The following is a 19,635-nucleotide window of genomic DNA, read 5'->3' on the forward strand; positions in this document are numbered from 1 at the left end:
AGATAAAGATAAAGATAAAGAGGTTTTTATTGTCATTGTAGTGATACACTCTAAAAAGTAATTCAGGGGACCTATTACCACCACTTAATTAAATGCATGGTTGCAAGATAAAAATTCTAATTTATTGATTTAGATAAACCTTTTAAGTTGCAAACATTATTTTAATGAGTTGTGTTGACATAATAATGTTGGTAATTACATCAACTTAATATTGTTTGTAATTTAAACTCAAATTTCTGCATTAATTGATTTAAAACAAAATTCAAGTTGTAGTAACTTAATGAAATTGGCTTGATAACTTCATTTTTCTCCACCTTGAGTTCAGGATTTCAAGTCTCCTCCCCTACCCACTTAACATGCCTGGACAAATTCAGACAGTTAAGACTGTGTGTTAGAGGACCTGTAGGCTGAACAAATATGATACAAAGGACATTTTCAAGGTGAGTATCATTTCATTTACAAATAAATTCTCCTAAAGCAATGAATTTGGGCATATTCTCAATTGTGATATGACCAATAGTGGACTCGTGTACGGAGGTTAGGCTACACTTGCTAATACAGTTGATGGAATATGTTGTACTACTACACGAAGCTAACACTAGTCATATTTAGCAGTGTAATGTGGCCATCCTACCCTTTAGTTTAGCATAGCAGTGGATAAGAATGATAAAGTTTCATTTGACAAATCTGCTCAGCTAGAGAGGGCTTTTCATATGTGCCGTGGGGAGGAAAAGCATGATTACATTTTTGCTTATTCGTGTAACCGTCAATTACATTGTGTAATCTAAATTCATTCACAGACACATTTAAAAAAATCTTTTGTCATTCACATAGATAGCCTTGTAGTTCCACTGTAGGCAAATTGCTGTTTGACCAAAATTAGCAGCCTTTGGATTGTGGATAGTTCTGTGAGAGGGATAAAAGTAGTAGAGGCAGAGTGTTTCTTTTTTGTCTTTCTTGCTCATTTCATCCAGTGTTGCTTGTATGTCTATAAAACCTGCAGAAAGAGATGTTAGGTATGATATTAGTATTGTAAATGATTTTGGATTTTGGTTACTATTGTGATACAACTTAAAGTTTGTATTTTTCCTGGTCTTAAAGGCTGCATTACATTTTTTCTTAAGATGTCAAGATGTGTAAAATATTGTTAATGTGATTCTGTCAGTATCACCCAGACCTACGTGTATCTACTTGACGCTAAGACTTTGCATCAACAGTTGATGCAAAGATACTATGTCATTCTAGGCTGATTAGTGTTTTGTTAAGTTGGCCCATATCTAAAAAAAATGGGCTGGGGCTGCAAAATGTGTAAATTTGAAACCTCTACAAAAACAGGGTTGCTAAAACATTACAGGTTACGCCATGGTCATGGGCAACCTCTGCCATGTCTTTACCAAGATTGTTTTTGTTCCTTTAAAACATGGGGTAGCCTTAGATCACACCTATCAAGAAATAACTCTCAGGAAACTCAGGAAAGAGTCAGATCTGCAGAAAGTCTCTCTTTCACTTGCCAGTGTTGCAGTGCCAGCGCAATCTCCACAGAAAGAGAAAATTTGCCATCATCGGTGACCGGTCCACCCCAGGATCTGACCATAAGATGGCAACCATCGTGGTCGAGGGAACCAAAATCCTGGAGGGAAAGAATATCCCAAGGTGCTGTGCTTTGCTGATGGGCATAATATATGCTCTGAATCTGAGCTATCGCAAGGAACTTAAATGTACTTTTGAAGTGTTTCAGAAGCTGTTCCTTGAACTTGATGGACTGAAAGCCAGTGCAAAAGTAATGAGTCTCAAGAACAGTATTTTCTGAAGATTCCACTTGTTTCACAGCACTCTCAGATTTTATTCAGATTACGTTGTTTTGTATTTTGAAATCCACCGAAGAAGCTACAAAACTGATAGTGTAATAGAAAAGGGAACACAAGACAAAATTTGAGATTGTTTCTCTGTCAAGTTGCTTTGGATATGCTGTATGCAACAAATCTTGTCTTGACAGTTGACAAAACAAAGATGATGCATGAGAGAATGCAGTTTTGTGTTTTGGAAATGAATGTTGTGGGCTTACTCATGTAATTACATATGGAGCTTAGGTATAGCAACTTTAGGAAAGTTCCATCGCACGTTACTTGGCTTTGGCTGTTATCTCCATGGAGACTCAGGTTTTGAGGGGGTCACAATTGTTTAAGATGTATTTAGATGTGTTCCAAAATCTGTTATACTACCCTTAGAACTGGCTCAGTCTTTTATACCATGCCAGCATTTAATCCTCAAAGAGGTGTACTGATGAATGAGCAAGCATTCTGTGTTAAAAAATGTCATACTGTTTCAAATACTGACTGTCTGCTGCGAAAACACGTTCGTTACGTTTTTTGTAAAATTGATCTAAAAGGTCTTTACTACAAAAAGCTGCAGGACCTTGAGAAGATTGGTGGCCATTGAAAGTTAATATTTAATGGGCACTTACTTGGAACTTTGTTACTGTAGTTTTACAAAATGTTTACAAAATAATTTTAAAACTGGAGTTAACAACACAGATTTTACACGTTTGGCACTGTGGTTTTAAATACGTAAAGGCCTATAACTTTGCTGTGATGGCATACCTGAGTATGCTTACTACTTTATTTCCCAAGGCAATATGGCCAATTTGTTTATTTATAATCCATCCATCCATCCATTTTCCGTAACCTGCTTATCCAGTTAAGGGTCGCAGGGGTGCTGGAGCCTATCTCAGCTGTCAATGGGCGAAGGCAGGGTACACCCTGGACAGGTCACCAGCCTGACATATAGAGACAAACCACTCACACTCACATCCACACCTACGGGCAATTTAGAGTCTTCATGTCTTTGGACTGTGGGAGGAAGCCGGAGAACCCGGAGAGAACCCACGCTGACACGGGGAGAACATGCAAACTCCACACAGAAGGTTGTCCAGCCCGGGAATTGAACCCTGGCCCCTCTCGCTTAAATATTGAGTGTTCAAATACACAACTGCAATTCAAAATAAAAAAAGTTAATTGCCTAACAATTTTGTTGTTGAATTAATTAATTTCTTAAAAGCTACTACATGAACAAAAACATGAAAAAGCTGAAAAATACTGAAGAAAATCTAATTAGAGCAACTTAATTTTTTTAACTTGTGTTCATAATTATGGTAATTAAGTACATAACACTTAAAAATTCCTTTTAAATAATGTGGAAAAACTAGTTGGAACAACTTAATTTTTATGAGTAATCAACTTAAAAACTTTTGTTTATGCTACCAATTATTAAGTAAGTGGTAGTTAAAAATACCTTTGATTGTAGAGGAAAAGCTAATTCCCCTAACTCAATGTAGTTCGTTGGTTGAACATAATTTCATTAGAAGTTGTCATAACTCAAAAAAGATTGATGCAAACTGTTGTGTTAATTTTTTTTGTTGAGCCAAAGCATTTGTTTTTAGAGTGTACAATGAAATTTAGTTTGGTAGCCCTCAGCCAGCCAGCAGCAGCGAACAGCAAACAGCAAACAACAAACAACAATATACAACACAATAACAACAATATACAGATAAAAATACACAAAAGGAATGAAAATGAAAACTTTACTATGTACAGCAGGTGAGTATTTAAAATTTAAAATTTGTGCAAACAGTGCAGTGTAAACATTGGTTTTGGCAGTGCAAACAGATTATAAAGTGTATAAACAAACGTAGTCAAAATGATCCAAGTTTCCAGTGTGATTGCTTGGTATATTGATTTGTGTGTGATTTTCCAGTTTTAACACAAGAAAAAATATCATAGGCCCACATTTTTTTATTTAATTTGTTTGTTATTATGCAATATTTAACAACGTGTCCAACAAAAACTAAAGGGTATTTAGCCTTCAGCTTCTCAATGTTGACAGAGGTCTTCAGACAAAATGTTGGACCTCACAGCTAAGTATATATCTACAAGTACTGTGTTTTAAAATATGATCAGATGAGACATACAATTCTAAAGTATCATATTTTTATGAATGAAACTCTATAAGTTACAGTACCAGTCAAAAGTTTGGACACACCTTCTCATTCAACTACTTTGAAGAATCTAAAATATAAAACATATTCTGGTTTGTTGAGCATTTGTTTGTTTACCACATAATTCCACATGTGTTCCTTCATAGTTTGGATGTCCTCAATATTAATCTACAAAGTAGAAAAAAATACAAAGAAAAATAAAGAAAAACCATTGAATGAGAAGGTGTGTCTAAACCTTTGACTGGTACTGTGGGCGTGACTCCACGCCCGTTGTGACCTTTTGATTGTTTGAAGAAAACTGAAAGTTAATTTAGTCAAAATATGTGTTTTCTCTGGAATGAGGGCGGGTCACATCCCTTATCTCTTCAACGCACTGTGCACAACATTGGGCAGGCTGTGCCAAAGTGAAGCTGTGAACTACAACTCCCAAGGCTGTGGAATCGCCGCCGGATGTTCGTGTTGCACAAATTTGGCGCTGATCTATCCGGGTACTTTATCCACTGCTTCCTTTCGCGCCGGGTAACCGGAGAGCTGTGCGTCCATGTGCGCAGTGACTGGGAGCTGATAGACGTCTGAAATATTACAAATCCGAGCCGTAAACACAGTTCTCGAGATGGATCCTGAGTCTTTGGTCGAGGCCCTTCGGGGGACGATGGACCCCAATCTTCGGGAGGCCGCGGAGAGACAGCTGAACGAGGTAAAAGTTCAGATTAGCCCTTCATGGTGATGGAGGTGGTGGCGCGGTGCTCGAGCGGGCCTCGGCCGTTCACAACATCGAGGCGGAGCGGACACGCAGCCCGGGCTGAGCCGCTGCTCCTGTGACAGGGCGGGGGCTCGACCCCCCGGTGGGACTCATCGTAAAGCCCTCTCTCCGTCAACACCACGGAGCCGTCACTATGAACCCAGTGGTGTTTGTGTCCCGGTGACACTCGGGAGCCAGCGTTAGCTCCTCACTGAGCCAGCTGTGAAGCTAATGCTAACGCAGCTAGCCGCAGCTAGCCCCTCCTGCTCCGCTCAGGACACCATTACTAGCTCGTCACTCACAGTCTCACAATATTTGTGTCTTATTTAGGAGCTGACACGACACGAGAATAACATGACAGCTGTGATAACCAACCAGTGGCTCGGACTGAAACGTGGGGATTGTGCTAGTTGTCGTATTTAACGACAGGATACCAAGTCTTCTCCGGGGGGCTAGCATTAGCTCGCTAGCTTAGCTGACCTGTCGGCTGGGCTCCGCTACATAGCTGCTGCTCACGTGTCACTGTGACAAGCCCCGGAGTGATGACATTATTCAGCAACGCAATGGGGTTTTCGTGAACCAACTTTTCGTTTTCGCCTGCCACAGCCGCTGTTGCCGTGTGATCGGGGACTTTACAGCCTCTTCTTTAAAGATGGAGACTAAAGTTTCATGTTAGCGGAGCTCCACGTGAGCTAATGTTAACCAAGTTAGCAGCCCTGTCCTGGTTCAGGCTGCTGGAGTTGAGCTGTCTCTTCAGCTATGTTTCAGGACTTTTTAGTCTGTGGCTCAGTGTTAACGACGTTTGTGTCCGTCTGCAGGTTTATATAATAATAATAATTTAATAGAAATGCAGTCTGAGGTTGTAATGACCACAGTGGAGACTGGACTTGGTAACTTTTCCCTTTAACTTGAGGCTTTTGGGTTCTCTTTAATTGTCAAATAAGAGAGAAATTATTCTTAAGGAGAAATTAATAGTTCAGTTTTCCCATAAAGTCAGTTAGTATGGACGTCCTAAATAAAGCAACTTAAAGCCTTCATGTCATGATTTCAAGTAATTCTTCCCTGAAGATGTTTAACTCACAGATTGTGTTTCGATCACCTGTATTGATCATTCAAATTAAGGGCATACAGGGCAGAGGCTTCAAATAGTTTTGAAGCCCAATTCTGTGCTGTGTTAGTCACTGTGACATGCATCACAAACTAAGGCCTGTTTTTTTTTTTTTTATATATAAGTGATGATTATTCGGTCATAGCCCATGAGTTCAGTATGTTCTCCCCCTTCTTCCATGTTTATTTTAGGCAGTGCAATTGTCTTGGGTTGTTTTTCACACCCACACAAACATTGATAGTAATGGCCCACTTGAATGGCATAGCTTGGAGAGTATTCTTACACAACTGGCTGGAGTTATTCGAGTTGTGTACCGAACAAAAAGTCATGTCTACTGGAGAAGGATGGAGTAAATCTGTTGGAGTGAATAATTTCTAAATGCAGTGCTTTGCTTAGTCATAACTCCCCACTTTTGTTTTTCATGGAAAATGGCCTGATACAAATTGAATAAGGCCTGACCAAATGTTAAGATACATATAAATTATCTTTAAAAATGTGTTGATACCATTTGAGCTGCATTGTGAAATCAGTTGGTCATCTGATATTTATCACTTTTACATATTCACAGGAACCACCCATTTACAGCTTTAGTTCTGTAAGGAGGCAATTACCCAGAATTATATGGGCTGTAAACCTTATTTTAGAACATAATGTAAAAATGAAACAAAGCACAACATTATTCATCAATTTTCCTCAATAAAGCAATAGTGATTGTGTGACACTTTTTTTAATCTAAACATGATGTGTACTCAATTTGCCATGTCTAAAATACAACCTCCTGGCTTAATATTTCTCATAAGTAGGGTTCATGCTAAATAATATGAAAATACTCCATACGAAACAGTATGAATAAGTAGATTCTTAATGTTGTTTTAGTGTTTTATACCCGGTTAACATTCAGTTGTTGTCTATTCTGATTTTCAGGGTCACACCCAGGTAAACTTTGTGTCCACTCTGCTGCGTGTCACCATGTCTGATCAGCTGGATTTGCCTGTCAGGCAAGCAGGTGAGTCTAAAATTTGCCGAGACATGCACATCTTTACACTAAACTGATTTTGATTTAAAGCTGAGATGGAGATTCAACAGACAGATTAGGGTTAAGGTGCTGCCAGATGTGACCTGTTAAACACGTCTTATAGGGAAAATACTTAATTAATTAAAAGCTATTCTCTCAAACGGTCTAAAAGCAAATACACTGGTTTGTTAAACACATTTATCATTGTGTTGAATGTTAAATTAAAGACCTTCATATACTAGGACTTTGCATTTGAGACTGAGATTAAATCCTCTGAATTAAATTGAGATATATTGTAAGACATAGAAATTATTATTTGTGAAGGTGGATAAATGTCACCTTGTCGCCAATGATCAAAATTATAAAGGATACAAAAAACGACCTGCAAAATAATACTTGGTGAGGAAATTAAGTTGTCCATTTCTTTTTTCAGCTGTTATGTGGGCTGGCACTCTGTGACTTCCCACTTTATTCTGCATCTGACTCCAATTTTGTCCGATTGCATTATATGAGAAATAGACTAGATATATACTCCATGATCCCAAGTTTAAACGGGTCACTTATATAATATTTTCCAAAAAGATAATTTAGCCATGTTATATGATTCACACTTGTGTTTTTTTTTTGTGGCTAAAGTGCCTCGCTGAAGAGCAGTGGACACGTGGACACGTGGAATCTGTTAAATATAGCTTGTTTTGCTTCGGTCAAAAGCTGCTCTGTGAGGAAGGTGTCAATGGAGGGGGAAATAAGTGTTCAAAGTTGTTGCAGAATGTACACAGATAGCATCTGAATCCTTGTGTGTCAACCTCCCAAGTATTCTTAGCTGTACCAGCAAATTAAGCTGTTATTGAGCCGTGCTATGGTGCAATGAATTACTTTTCCGTCTGTATGAAAAATGTCATGACTGTGTTTAAAGCAGACTAGAGGAGCAGCAGCTCCTCAGACTGCCCTGATGCCTTTCTGATAATATCCCAACTGAAGCTCATCACAAACATTTGGAAGTCCTAAACGGTCATGATTCAAACTGTTTTTTAATATCGTTATCAAGTGATAAGTGTTAATTATATTATCATCTTGAGAAAACAAGCGTTATCTCGATAAGGAGTTACAAATATATACTATATATAGTTATCATGCGAAAACAAAGGTTGTTTCCTCTTATTCCTAATAATGGTTGGGTTAAATTAGCTGACGGTAAATTTATTCAAACGGCTCAAATAAAGCTGTCGGCATGGACTGGTTTTCAAAATAAGGTGTAAACAAGGGTATGTTTAAACTGGATTGTATATATTCATAGTTGTATCTAGAAGTATTATACAATATGTTGCCTGTGTCCCTTTTTTTTTTTTTTTTTTTTTTTTTTTCAATGAAAAAGAAAATTCCACAAAATTGTAAGATTAATGTCTGTAGACTTTGATTTATTTTTTGCTGGAAAATAAAGAATTCCTGACAATGACTGATACATTTAAGTTGATGGCATCTCTGACTACATACAAACACTAAATGAATCATACTTTCAGTAAAAAGATGATCAAATGCATTAATCAGGTTTTTTTTTTTTTATAACAGACAGCAAGACTGAATGTGGGTTTGAGTTGTTTTTGAATCAGTATTGGCAGCATGTACAGTACGTGGTGAGTTTTTGAGATTTCTTTTCTGCCAAATTTTATTTTTTTGCTTTGAGCACCATTAGTTTAATTCCATTCATCTTAATTGTGGTTGTGTGCTAAAGGAAAGGACTTTTAGCTTCTTTTTTAAAAAAAACTCATACCACGCAAACAAAACAAAAATTATATATTCTTCCTAGCTACTAGGGTTGATTGTGAAGTTGTGGTCAGGTAGAACTGACCCTTTAAAGTATTTGGTTTCCATGCTTGTTTAATTTATAACGTGCTTCATGCAGATATTGGCTTTTTTTTTTATGCCAAAAAAACAACTCCTTGTATACTTGAACTCATTGAGATTCTAATGTAGTTTTCCCAAAGTACGTGATGTCAAACGGACATTAAGGTCAATTAAAAAAGCTAATTCAAGACAACCTCAATCCCTACAGTTTTAATATATTCCTACTTTTGGACTGGAGTTGCAGTTTATTTAAGTTAACAATAAAAAGGCTTTGTTGGCTAATAGTGTAGTTTGGTGGTCACAGGCAGAGGGGACTGGGTTTATGCTTTGTCAGCATTGATAGGCTGGATTATGATTGCCTCGCCAGCGGTGTAGACATTTGTGTCAGCAGTCTGACGTCCGCCTCCCAGCCCTCGCCCCTCCACTCCCTCAGACGGCTCCCCCCGTGGGCCACAGAACTCACAGCGGGGCCCATGTTGTAGCTGTGAACCCAGCTGACACCTTTGTGCCACATTCAAAACTACTGATCTACAGATGGAAGAATTTACTTCTGCATTTACAGTCATGGTGATGTAACTGCAGTCAATGTGATGGGTGCACATTTGGGCATTGCATGAGGTTGTACACCATGTATGGTTTTAAAATGCCATACATAGTGTACTACTTCACCTTATCTGCAAGCTGCTTTACATAGGACTGTCAATCACTTGCACTGGTCAATGCACTAAGTTGAACATGAGGAACATTTGGCTCTCCACCCTTAAAAATATATTTATGTACTATATTGCTGTTAAACAGCTGACCCTTGTGTTATTCTCTCTGTCTAGGTGTGATTTACCTTAAGAACATGATAACCCAGCACTGGAGTGACGGTGACGGCACAGCCACAGAGACTCCTGTCAATAACATCCCTGATGAGGACCGGCAGTTCATTCGAGACAACATAGTGGAGGCCATCATCCACTCCCCCGAGCGCATCAGGTAACCCCACGCACACTGCTGGCTGAGTAGAGTGAGGGGAGCTTACCTACCCCTCGCTCTTTTCGACTCTTCATATAGTATTGTCGTTTTCTAAATCACTCAATCAAAAAAATGTCTTTTGATCTCGTCAGAGTCCAGTTGACAACATGTATCCACCACATGATCAAGCATGATTACCCAGGCAAGTGGACGACCATCGTGGACAAGATTGGCTTCTACCTGCAGTCAGACAACAGCGCAGGATGGCTGGGCATCTTGCTCTGCCTTTACCAGCTCGTCAAAAACTACGAGTAAGTCGGGGTTCTCAATCTTATTTTATATTGTCATATAACACGTGACATGGGGTTAACATTGAGATCGTGTGGCTGATGTAACCCGTGCGTGAAACAGATATAAGAAACCAGAAGAACGTCAACCTCTGGTGGCCGCCATGCACATCTTCATGCCCATGCTGAAAGAACGCTTTATCCAGCTGCTCCCCGACCACTCCAGTGACTCTGTCCTCATACAAAAACAGATCTTCAAAATCCTCTATGCCCTCTTCCAGGTAATGTCAAAGCTCATAGCATCTTCTCTTTTAGGAGGATTGATGAAGAATAAGAACTTGGGTTTCTCTTTTTCTTGATAAAGATTGGTCTTAGAAAATCATATTTCATAATCATATTTGCTCAATAAAATAAAAACAAGCGGCAGTTAGCAACTAACCTACAGCGACCAAGAAAGGCAACGACGTGAGGAGATGATGTGTTCCTTCTGAGCAAAGTGCAAGATAAACTAGTATATAACAGGGACAGTAAAGGTGCATTCAAGGCCTGATGTGTTTGTTATACCTCATACTAGACATTGTCACAGTCATGTTAAACATCAGGCCTCTTTTGCTAATGTGATGCCGGTGTGCTATCTAAAATCACACCCATGGCAGGAAATATGCCGCCGTGGTTTGGTTCAGTGTGAAAAAGCAAAGTCTGCATAATGGCGGATCTTATTTACTGCAGTATTCAGGAAACTGTTTTTAAAAGCACATCTTCTTTCAATAATTTTTTTTTTTTTTTAATTCTTAAATCTGTGATGCCCCCTTTTGGTGTGAACGTATCTAAATATTTGGTCTTGAAAGATTTATCCTCAAAAAAACTGACTTTGTTGTTCATCTCCACAGTACAACCTCCCCCTGGAACTCATCAACAGACAGAACCTGACAGAGTGGATGGAGATCCTGAAGACAGTTGTGGATAGAGATGTGCCTCCGGTAAGGAGAAAACATTCATTCGTACCGTATTGCCGATCACCCCTTACAAATTTGTTTTCCCTAGATGTAAACATTTTAGTGAAAATGTTGTTTTTGATCTGTGCAGGAGACGATGCAGATAGATGAAGATGAGCGACCTGAGCTGCCATGGTGGAAGTGTAAGAAGTGGGCCCTTCACATCATGGCTCGCCTGTTTGAGAGGTAAAAATCCATTAACTTTTCTCCTACCTCGTTTAGTAAAAGGTACGAATATGTTTAACAATAACATTGGCTATATTAAACCTTCTTTGCAGATATGGAAGCCCAGGCAACACAACAAAAGAGTATGCAGAGTTTGCTGATCTTTTCCTCAAGGAATATGCAGTTCCTGCTCAACAGGTGAGAACTTCAGAAGAAGTAATGTAAGCAGCAGCTCTCCAGTCAGACCGAACTGTGTGTCTTTTTGAAGTGCACCTCACAAGTGTGTGTAAGGAATTTCTTTATACATCTGTCTACTAGGTGCTGCTGAAAGTCTTATACCAGTTCAAGGAAAAGCAATACGTGGCTCCCAGAGTACTCCAACAGACACTCAACTACATCAACCAGGGCATCGCACATGCTCTGACATGGAGAAACCTCAAACCACACATCCAGGTACAAATACAACATGTCTTAATATCCTTAATATGTCAAATCTTCGATGGTAGCTGTGCAGTTACAGCATTGTATAACTATGTTTCTTTTGATGGACTGGTTGTCACAAGTAGAAGCATGAAGCTTAGGCGTGTCCATTATGTACTGGTTCAGCCAACTGATGAAAGAAACTACATCACTCCCTGATTGTGACTCTTTATTGTGTTTTTCAGGGTGACTCTTTATTGTGTTTTTCAGGGCATCATTCAGGATGTGGTCTTCCCCCTAATGTGTTACACAGACAGTGATGAAGAACTGTGGCAGGAGGATCCATACGAGTACATCCGCATGAAGTTTGGTAAGCAGAGAAAGTGTATGCCTATAATGCAAAAGTATTATGGTGCATAAGTGAGGGATAACCATTTATCCAATCTCTGCTCTCCCCTTTAGACGTATTTGAGGACTTCATCTCTCCAACAACAGCAGCCCAGACCCTCCTCTTCACTGCCTGCAACAAGAGGAAAGAGGTGAGTTGAAATAATTTTGTTGTTTATTTCCTCGAACGCTTTTATTTTTGGTCTGTTTAGAAAAACTGTCCCTACAATTAATATTTTAATGAGGCCTAATCTGGTATGCTCTTGTTGTGTTTAGGTGCTGCAAAAGACTATGGGCTTCTGCTACCAGATTCTCACTGATCCCGCCTCTGACCCCAGGAAAAAGGATGGTGCCCTCCACATGATTGGCTCTTTGGCTGAAATCCTACTGAAGGTAAACACATCTTTGATGTGTCATCAGCTCTGCACACAGATTATGTTTTTTTCCAGTCAGAGCAAAACAGGTTTTGAACATTCAAAACATTTTCACCTCACCCTGCGGTTTTTTTAACCATCACAGCCCTCATGAGCGTTCAGTAGGAAAATTATGATCTAACTGGGGCAAGAGATGATGCTGTGCAGAAAGTGGTTTAGCTATGGGCATTTAAAGATGGTGAAAGCTGTTGAGCCTGTTTTAGTTATGGTGTGGCCGGTCAAAAAAAGATTTTCACCTAGAGTTAGTATGTTTAACAGGTCATAATTCCCTCTCTAATATCTGTTTTATAATGCTGTAAAAAACACCTCCTTCAAATACCTTGATTTATTAGAGTTTCTCGTCAAAAACATTTTACACAATAACATTTGAACACATCATGATATTGTTAGTTTCCTTCGCCCAATACACAATAGACTTTTCACTGAATAGAACCTGACAGAATCATAATGTGACTCATTCACATTAAACATACAGGAATCTTAATATGGTTGACTGCCTTGTGAAACTTGACAGTTTTTTTTTAATTTCTTTTCTCTACACAGAAAAAGATTTATAAGGACCAGATGGAGTTCATGCTGCAGAATCACGTCTTCCCCCTGTTTCGCAGTGAACTGGGCTACATGAGAGCCAGAGTAAGTGTTCACGCCCCAACAGGCAGACTTAAGACTAAGCATTACCAAATGGTGGCTTTGAATTAACACAAACCTCTTTTATTGTCTCAGTGCTTTGCTTTTGTTTGTTTTCTCAACCTCTGTTTCCACATAGGCCTGCTGGGTGCTGCATTACTTCTGTGAGGTGAAGTTTAAAAGCGATCAGAACCTGCAGACCGCTCTTGAGCTGACCCGCCTTTGTCTAATCAATGACAACGAGATGCCAGTTAAGGTGGAGGCTGCTATTGCCCTGCAGGTTCTCATCAGCAACCAGGAGAAAGGTGAGCAAGACATACCGCTGGTGTTTTTCTGACTGCATTTTATAAAATGTTTCTATTAAAAATGTGTGAGTTTGTATTTATCTTTGAGTGTCTGAATTAACTTGTGTGTTTTATTCTTTAGCCAAAGAATACATCGTCCCCTTTATCCGGCCAGTGATGCAGGCCCTCCTGCACATCGTCAGGGAAACGGAAAACGATGACCTCACCAATGTCATACAGAAAATGATTTGTGAATACAGTGAGGAGGTGACTCCAATTGCAGTGGAGATGACACAGCACTTGGTAAGTGCAAGCAGTAAAGACGCTACATGTTGATGTTGTCATTTCACATGATGCCATCACTGAGTGCCTTAATAAACTTTCCCTATGGCTGCAATGTATGAGGAGAGCTGAAATCCTAGGATAAAACCAAATGCAGAAAATAATCTATACTCTTCATTCAGATGAAGTACAGGCAACCAAGATATTACTCAACCACTGAGTAACCAAAAATAAAAAAACTTATCAGATTTTTATCCAAAACTGTATTTCCTGGCAAAAAATGTCAACTTCATATCTAGATTAAGGTACCAGGAATATAATTGTCTCCCTAAATTGAGAACATGCTTGCATTTCTTCTCTTTAGCCATCAGAAGTTTGTTAAAACTTGTACAGTCAGTTGCACAGCCACTCTTTATCATTTGAGCAGTGCTTTTTTTTTTTTTTTTTGCCATGTGTGTGTGCCCTGATTCCAAGCTCAAGCAAGTTTCCCCTGTTTATTTTTATTTAAAAACGTTGGTTTAATGAATTAGTCAGCCTACCTTGTGTTGAAATGTATGGATACTTGATGTCCACAGACACAAGCATAATAGTCTCTGTTTTTTTTTTTTTGCTCTTTTGTCAGGCTATGACGTTCAACCAGGTGATTCAGACAGGCCCTGATGAGGAGGGAGGAGATGACAAGGCTGTGACGGCTATGGGCATCCTCAACACCATTGACACATTGTTAAGTGTGGTGGAGGACCACAAAGAGGTGAGCAGCATAGCCACTAAGCTGCCTACACACGCGTACACACTTCAGGCTGATCACTCATCTCCACTTCCTCTGCAGAAGCAGCTCTGGTCTGCTCCATCGTTCCTGCCAACACACTTAAGCCACCCACCAACTCCTGGGAACATGCTCTGTTCTCACTGTGTTCAAAATGACTCAGAGGCTGAGGCAGACGCTAGAAATAGTGCCACCATGTCTGATAAAACATAGGAGTGCTAGTGCTCGAAGCCATTGGATTTGGCCGAGCATTACTTTACACTGAGGATAATGTATTGCTCAACGGTCCAACAGTTTAGGTTTCAGCAAATGGTCAGTGTATGTAACGTCACTGAAAATAATTTAAATCATTTTTATTTAACCAATGAATTTACAGGGAAATGTAACCTGTTCAATTGGACGTTATAGGATTGACACACCAGGTACATGGGAACCATTAATGGAGAAGAGGCACTTATCCTCATTGCTTCTAGTTGATTTGACTCAAAATAGTTATTTAGTCATTCACTAAATATGATGTTCTATACCGTACACTGAGGTGTGATTATTATTTTTTTTAATTTAGCAAGGCTCATTAGTAATTCATAGAATCATGCCTTTCAACCCACCCTTTTATACACCATTCAGTTTTATACAGTTACATTTGAAACATTTGGTTAAAATATGCTTTGAAACATTTTTTTTATCCTTTTGAAGTGTTTTTAGGTAGCATTCTGTCTTTGCCCCATCATGCATCAACATTAATTATGAGTTATTCTCAGATGGTGTGTGTGTGTACTGTTTAAAATGCTGAAAAGGAGATCGATAGATGGTATCAACTAAGTTTGAGCAAAGCTTGTGTTGTTGTCTTGGTCTCCCCTCCCATCGCTGTTTTAATTTCATAACGCAAGCTTGTAACTGCAACAGGATTCTCTGTGTGTTAATGATACATCAAAGTATTTTTGGGTAAAATGAACAGGGTGTGGAGATTAATCTATACACAGATTTGATGAAGGCAGCTTTATCTCCAATGAGTTTTATTGATTAAATCCTCATTGCCGTGAACCCTTGTGCTGTTTCAGATCACCCAGCAGCTTGAGGGCATCTGTCTGCAGGTGATCGGCACTGTCTTGCAGCAACATGTACTTGGTAAGCAGGTCCTTCCTGTTCTTTCACATTCCACCAGCATGTCGCAATAAAACTGTCTACCTGCCTAACAGACAAACTATTGGTAAACAGACAAAATTGACCTTAAGTAACGCCCTTGACTTAATGTTTTCTTTTCCCAGAGTTCTACGAGGAGATCTTGTCCTTGGCTCACAGTCTGACCTGCCAGCAGGTGTCACCACAAATGTGGCAGCTCCTTCCACTGGTGTATGAAGTCTTCCAGCAAGATGGATTTGACTACTTCACAGGTATGTGGTTGGCAAAGAGCCACATCTCAAGTTGTAAAACAAAAAGGATCATTAGTACCGGATGCCTACTGGGTAACGGCCAATTTTCCATATTATTGTTTTGCTGTAAATTCCGATGTGTGAAAAATAAATGTTTCTTTTTCAGATATGATGCCTCTTCTTCACAACTATGTCACAGTTGACACAGATACTCTCCTATCTGACACCAAATACCTGGAGATAATCTATAGCATGTGCAAGAAGGTACAATGATGCAATGGATTGATAATGCATTATGTAACAGTGTTTTTTCAAGCTAATTATTTGAGGTGATTGGTGTGTATTAGGAGGTTTACCTGAGTCTGTCACTTCACACAGGTCCTGACAGGTGATCCCGGTGAGGACCCAGAGTGCCACGCAGCCAAGCTACTAGAGGTGATCATTCTGCAGTGCAAAGGTCGAGGCATTGACCAGGTCAGTATCTAACAAATTAACATCTCAAACTAGTTAGCTGAAAATGTACAACTACAAAGACTTATAAGTCGTACCGAATTAAAATCATTAATTCTAATATATGTAATATTCTCGATAGTAAGTTAATCTTCAATGGAGCCTAACGGTCTGTTGTTGCAGGTTGTGCCGTTGTTTGTGGCCGCTGCATTGGAGCGTTTGACGCGGGAGGTGAAGACCAGCGAGCTGAGGACTATGTGCCTGCAGGTGGCCATCGCCGCACTTTACTACAGCCCCCCTCTTCTCCTCAACACTCTGGAGAACCTACGCTTTCCAAACAACACTGAGCCAATCACTAACCACTTCATTACCCAGTGGCTCAAAGATGTCGACTGCTTCCTTGGGTAAGAGTTAAATGATTGTTTAAACGGTGCAAATAAGCACTAGAGTACACCCAGTCCTGACTGCTGAAACAGTTTCTTTTTTTAATTCTTGCAATAAATGTCTTGAACCTGGTATTAATTACAAACACTAGTCATATTCAATTCCATACTTTTCAAATGTATGAACTATGGCTGAAACTTTTAATAATATTTTTGCCATTAATCTTTTGATGAAGATAAATGCTAGTCTCTATGGCTCTTTTGTACAATCACCATTTATCAAAAATGCCACTAAGTTTTTGTTCCCCTTGCTCCCCTCAGCCTTCACGACAGGAAGATGTGCATTCTTGGAATTTGTGCTCTCATCGACCTCGAGCACAGGCCTGTGGCCGTCAACCAGGTGGCCGTCCAGCTTCTTCCAGCAGCCATCCTCCTGTTCAATGGCCTCAAGAGGGCGTATGCCTGTCGAGCAGAGCATGAGAATGACGAGGACGATGATGATGAAGATGGGGAAGACGAGGATGACAATGGTAGGGCATTAGTGTTTGCGTATTCAGTGTTGCATCAGCCAGTATTACTCTGCAAGGCGAATAAAGAGTATTAAGATGTTCCTTTTAACTCTGAATGACTGTAGCTGAGCTGGGCAGTGACGAGGATGACATTGATGAGGAAGGCCAGGAGTACCTGGAGATGCTGGCAAAGCAGGCGGGAGAAGACGGAGATGACGAAGACTGGGAGGAGGATGATGCTGAGGAAACGGCACTTGAGGGCTACACTACAGCTGTAGATGATGAAGACAACCTAGTGGACGAGTATCAGATCTTCAAAGCCATACTACAAAGTAAGACGACAACCTGCTGATGTGAAAGCTTGTGTGAAGAAATCTCTTGCATTTTAAATTTTAAATGGCTCGGTAAAACAAGTATCAATCACTAATCTCACTTTACTGTGATTCAGATATCCAGAGCCGTGACCCAGCATGGTACCAGGCACTAACACAGACCCTTGACGAGGATCAGGGCAAACACCTTCAGGACATTGGCACACTTGCAGACCAGAGACGGGCAGCACATGGTGAGCGCCTGCTGAGACTGCAATCCAAATTTCCAATTAAACTCTGATGCGGCACTTCAGTCTGACAATAAAGCAAATTATTTTTTACATGCTACTATTTCCTGCTTTTTTTTTTTATTTTTATTGATTTCTGTTTATTTTTTTAAATATTAAATGTTCTTATAAATGCAATTTCATCTAAACCTTTTGGACATTCTGGAATAAAAGACCTATAGTATTCATAGCCTTTAATCCAATTACACTATAACGTCTAGCATGATGCAATCAGCCATCTTTGTGCTTTTTTTATAGGCACTATGATATGAATCTGGGATGATAAAAAAGAATCGGAAAAGAAAATAATAAATGTTTGTTGAAATTAAAGTACGGTTGTAAAATGCCATTACACTGTGGATCATCTTGCCTGCATGGCTTTTGTCAACGCTTGTTGCCTAGAGTTTAGGGGCTGTCAATGTACCGCAGAGTCCAGTGTTTGAGTCTATTGTTTCCAATCTCTCCCCCCTTCATTCTTGTTATCTGTCTGTTGACTAATAATAAAGTCATAAAATGCCCCAAAATGCGTTGGATCACACTGTGTGGCTCCTAATCTTGTCTCCTAATTCTGTTCATGTGTTCTGTGGACAGGGATGCAGGGAGAAGATTTAAAAGCCTTATTCTTCATGTGACAACTTGGACCGTTAAAATGGCCAACTTTTAGGGCTGGTCTCGCACCAGCTGTGTATATAAGCAGTAAACAAGACTTCCCATCAGGAAACAACTTTCCTTTTCTTCACATTTGTGATTTTTAAGTCCTGTTGCTTGTTATCTTATTGCAGAATCCAAGATGATCGAGAAACACGGCGGGTACAAGTTCACAGCGCCAGTGGTGCCATCTACTTTCAACTTTGGAGGCACTGCTCCGGGAATGAATTGAGTCATCCGTTCTACTTTTTATTACTCTGTGACTGATTGTAGTGAAGTGAAAAAAAAGCTTGTGTTGTTCCCTTAAGTAGTGGTTCCAGAACTGGTTCTTCTCAGTCATTCTTCAATCTGTCAAATGGGAAATTGCACCAGAAGATGTGGGAAAGCAACTAAAATGCAACCAATGGCTGGGGAAAACAAACCAAGAACTTGAGCACGATGCAGGAGAAGAAGCTCTGAACAACGTTGTCTTCTGGAGCCCGGTGTGGAAGGGGATACCATGACGGCAACTCTTTCGTTTTTTTTCCCACTTAAACAAATTTGGGGGATTAACAGTTAGAAATTGATGATGGGACTTAATATTTCATTATCACTGTTGTGGCCATATGGCCGTAATAAGATTATACCTCTGGTAGTGGTGATATCTACGTTATTTTCTGCATAAACAAACACTCATGTTTATGTACATACAAGCCAAGGTTATTGATTTTTCAAGTAGCCTTGAAAAACAACCAGAGGCATTTGTAAGGTGTTAACAGCTGTATTCATATGTAGCATATTGGATACTTCATAGCACTATGTGATGCCTGATCTCTGTAAATTAATGACTAGCACTTTCATATTGTTCAGGTCTCCTAGCCTTCTGTATCAGACTGCAAATTTTTTAAATTGAAGACTATTTAAAATGATAAACAGCTGTAACTTTGTTACTTTGCAAGCGACTTCTGTAATGGCTGATTGTCAAGCATCTGGTTACAGAGCGGATCAGTGAGCAACTCGGAAACTATTGATTTCAGGAAAAAAAGAGAATGCTCTTGGTGTTCAGTGTGGCTACAGGACATGTGTTTGTGAGCACTGAAAGTACAATTGAATACATCATTGAAGCATGTACAATTGGACTTATCGTGAAGGTCTCAAGCTTTTGGTTGGTGTATGGATGAACCATCTATATATACAACAACATATTAAAAAAAAAAAAAAAAAAAAAAAAAAAGCTAAGGGATTCCATGACCCTGAATTTTTCCTTATACAGACTTATGTATTTTCTTACTTTATAAGCAACAGGTTAATGAGTGTAACCTTCACTTTTTTCAGTTGATTATCTTTCACAGTGCAGTGCTCTCCTGTAATCACAGAACTGCAG

At 39.5% G+C, this 19,635-nt stretch overlaps 1 protein-coding gene across 1 annotated transcript; it reads left to right on the forward strand.

Moving 5' to 3' along the window:
* Positions 1-4,404: 4,404 nt before the first annotated feature.
* ipo7 (importin 7) lies at positions 4,405-19,198 on the forward strand. The gene is made up of 25 exons (XM_054613109.1): positions 4,405-4,691; positions 6,769-6,850; positions 9,532-9,685; positions 9,817-9,975; positions 10,076-10,232; positions 10,842-10,931; positions 11,038-11,132; positions 11,225-11,309; positions 11,430-11,564; positions 11,802-11,901; positions 11,994-12,070; positions 12,195-12,311; positions 12,896-12,985; positions 13,119-13,284; positions 13,406-13,566; positions 14,168-14,296; positions 15,373-15,439; positions 15,580-15,705; positions 15,851-15,948; positions 16,063-16,158; positions 16,318-16,538; positions 16,839-17,047; positions 17,152-17,358; positions 17,475-17,591; positions 18,407-19,198. The coding sequence occupies exons 1-25, from the start codon at positions 4,608-4,610 to the stop codon at positions 18,502-18,504; spliced, it is 3,120 nt and encodes a 1,039-aa protein (XP_054469084.1). The 5' UTR covers positions 4,405-4,607; the 3' UTR covers positions 18,505-19,198.
* Positions 19,199-19,635: the final 437 nt, after the last annotated feature.

This window comes from Anoplopoma fimbria, chromosome 2 (genome assembly GCF_027596085.1).
Source record: "Anoplopoma fimbria isolate UVic2021 breed Golden Eagle Sablefish chromosome 2, Afim_UVic_2022, whole genome shotgun sequence".
Taxonomy (NCBI): Eukaryota; Metazoa; Chordata; class Actinopteri; order Perciformes; family Anoplopomatidae; genus Anoplopoma; species Anoplopoma fimbria.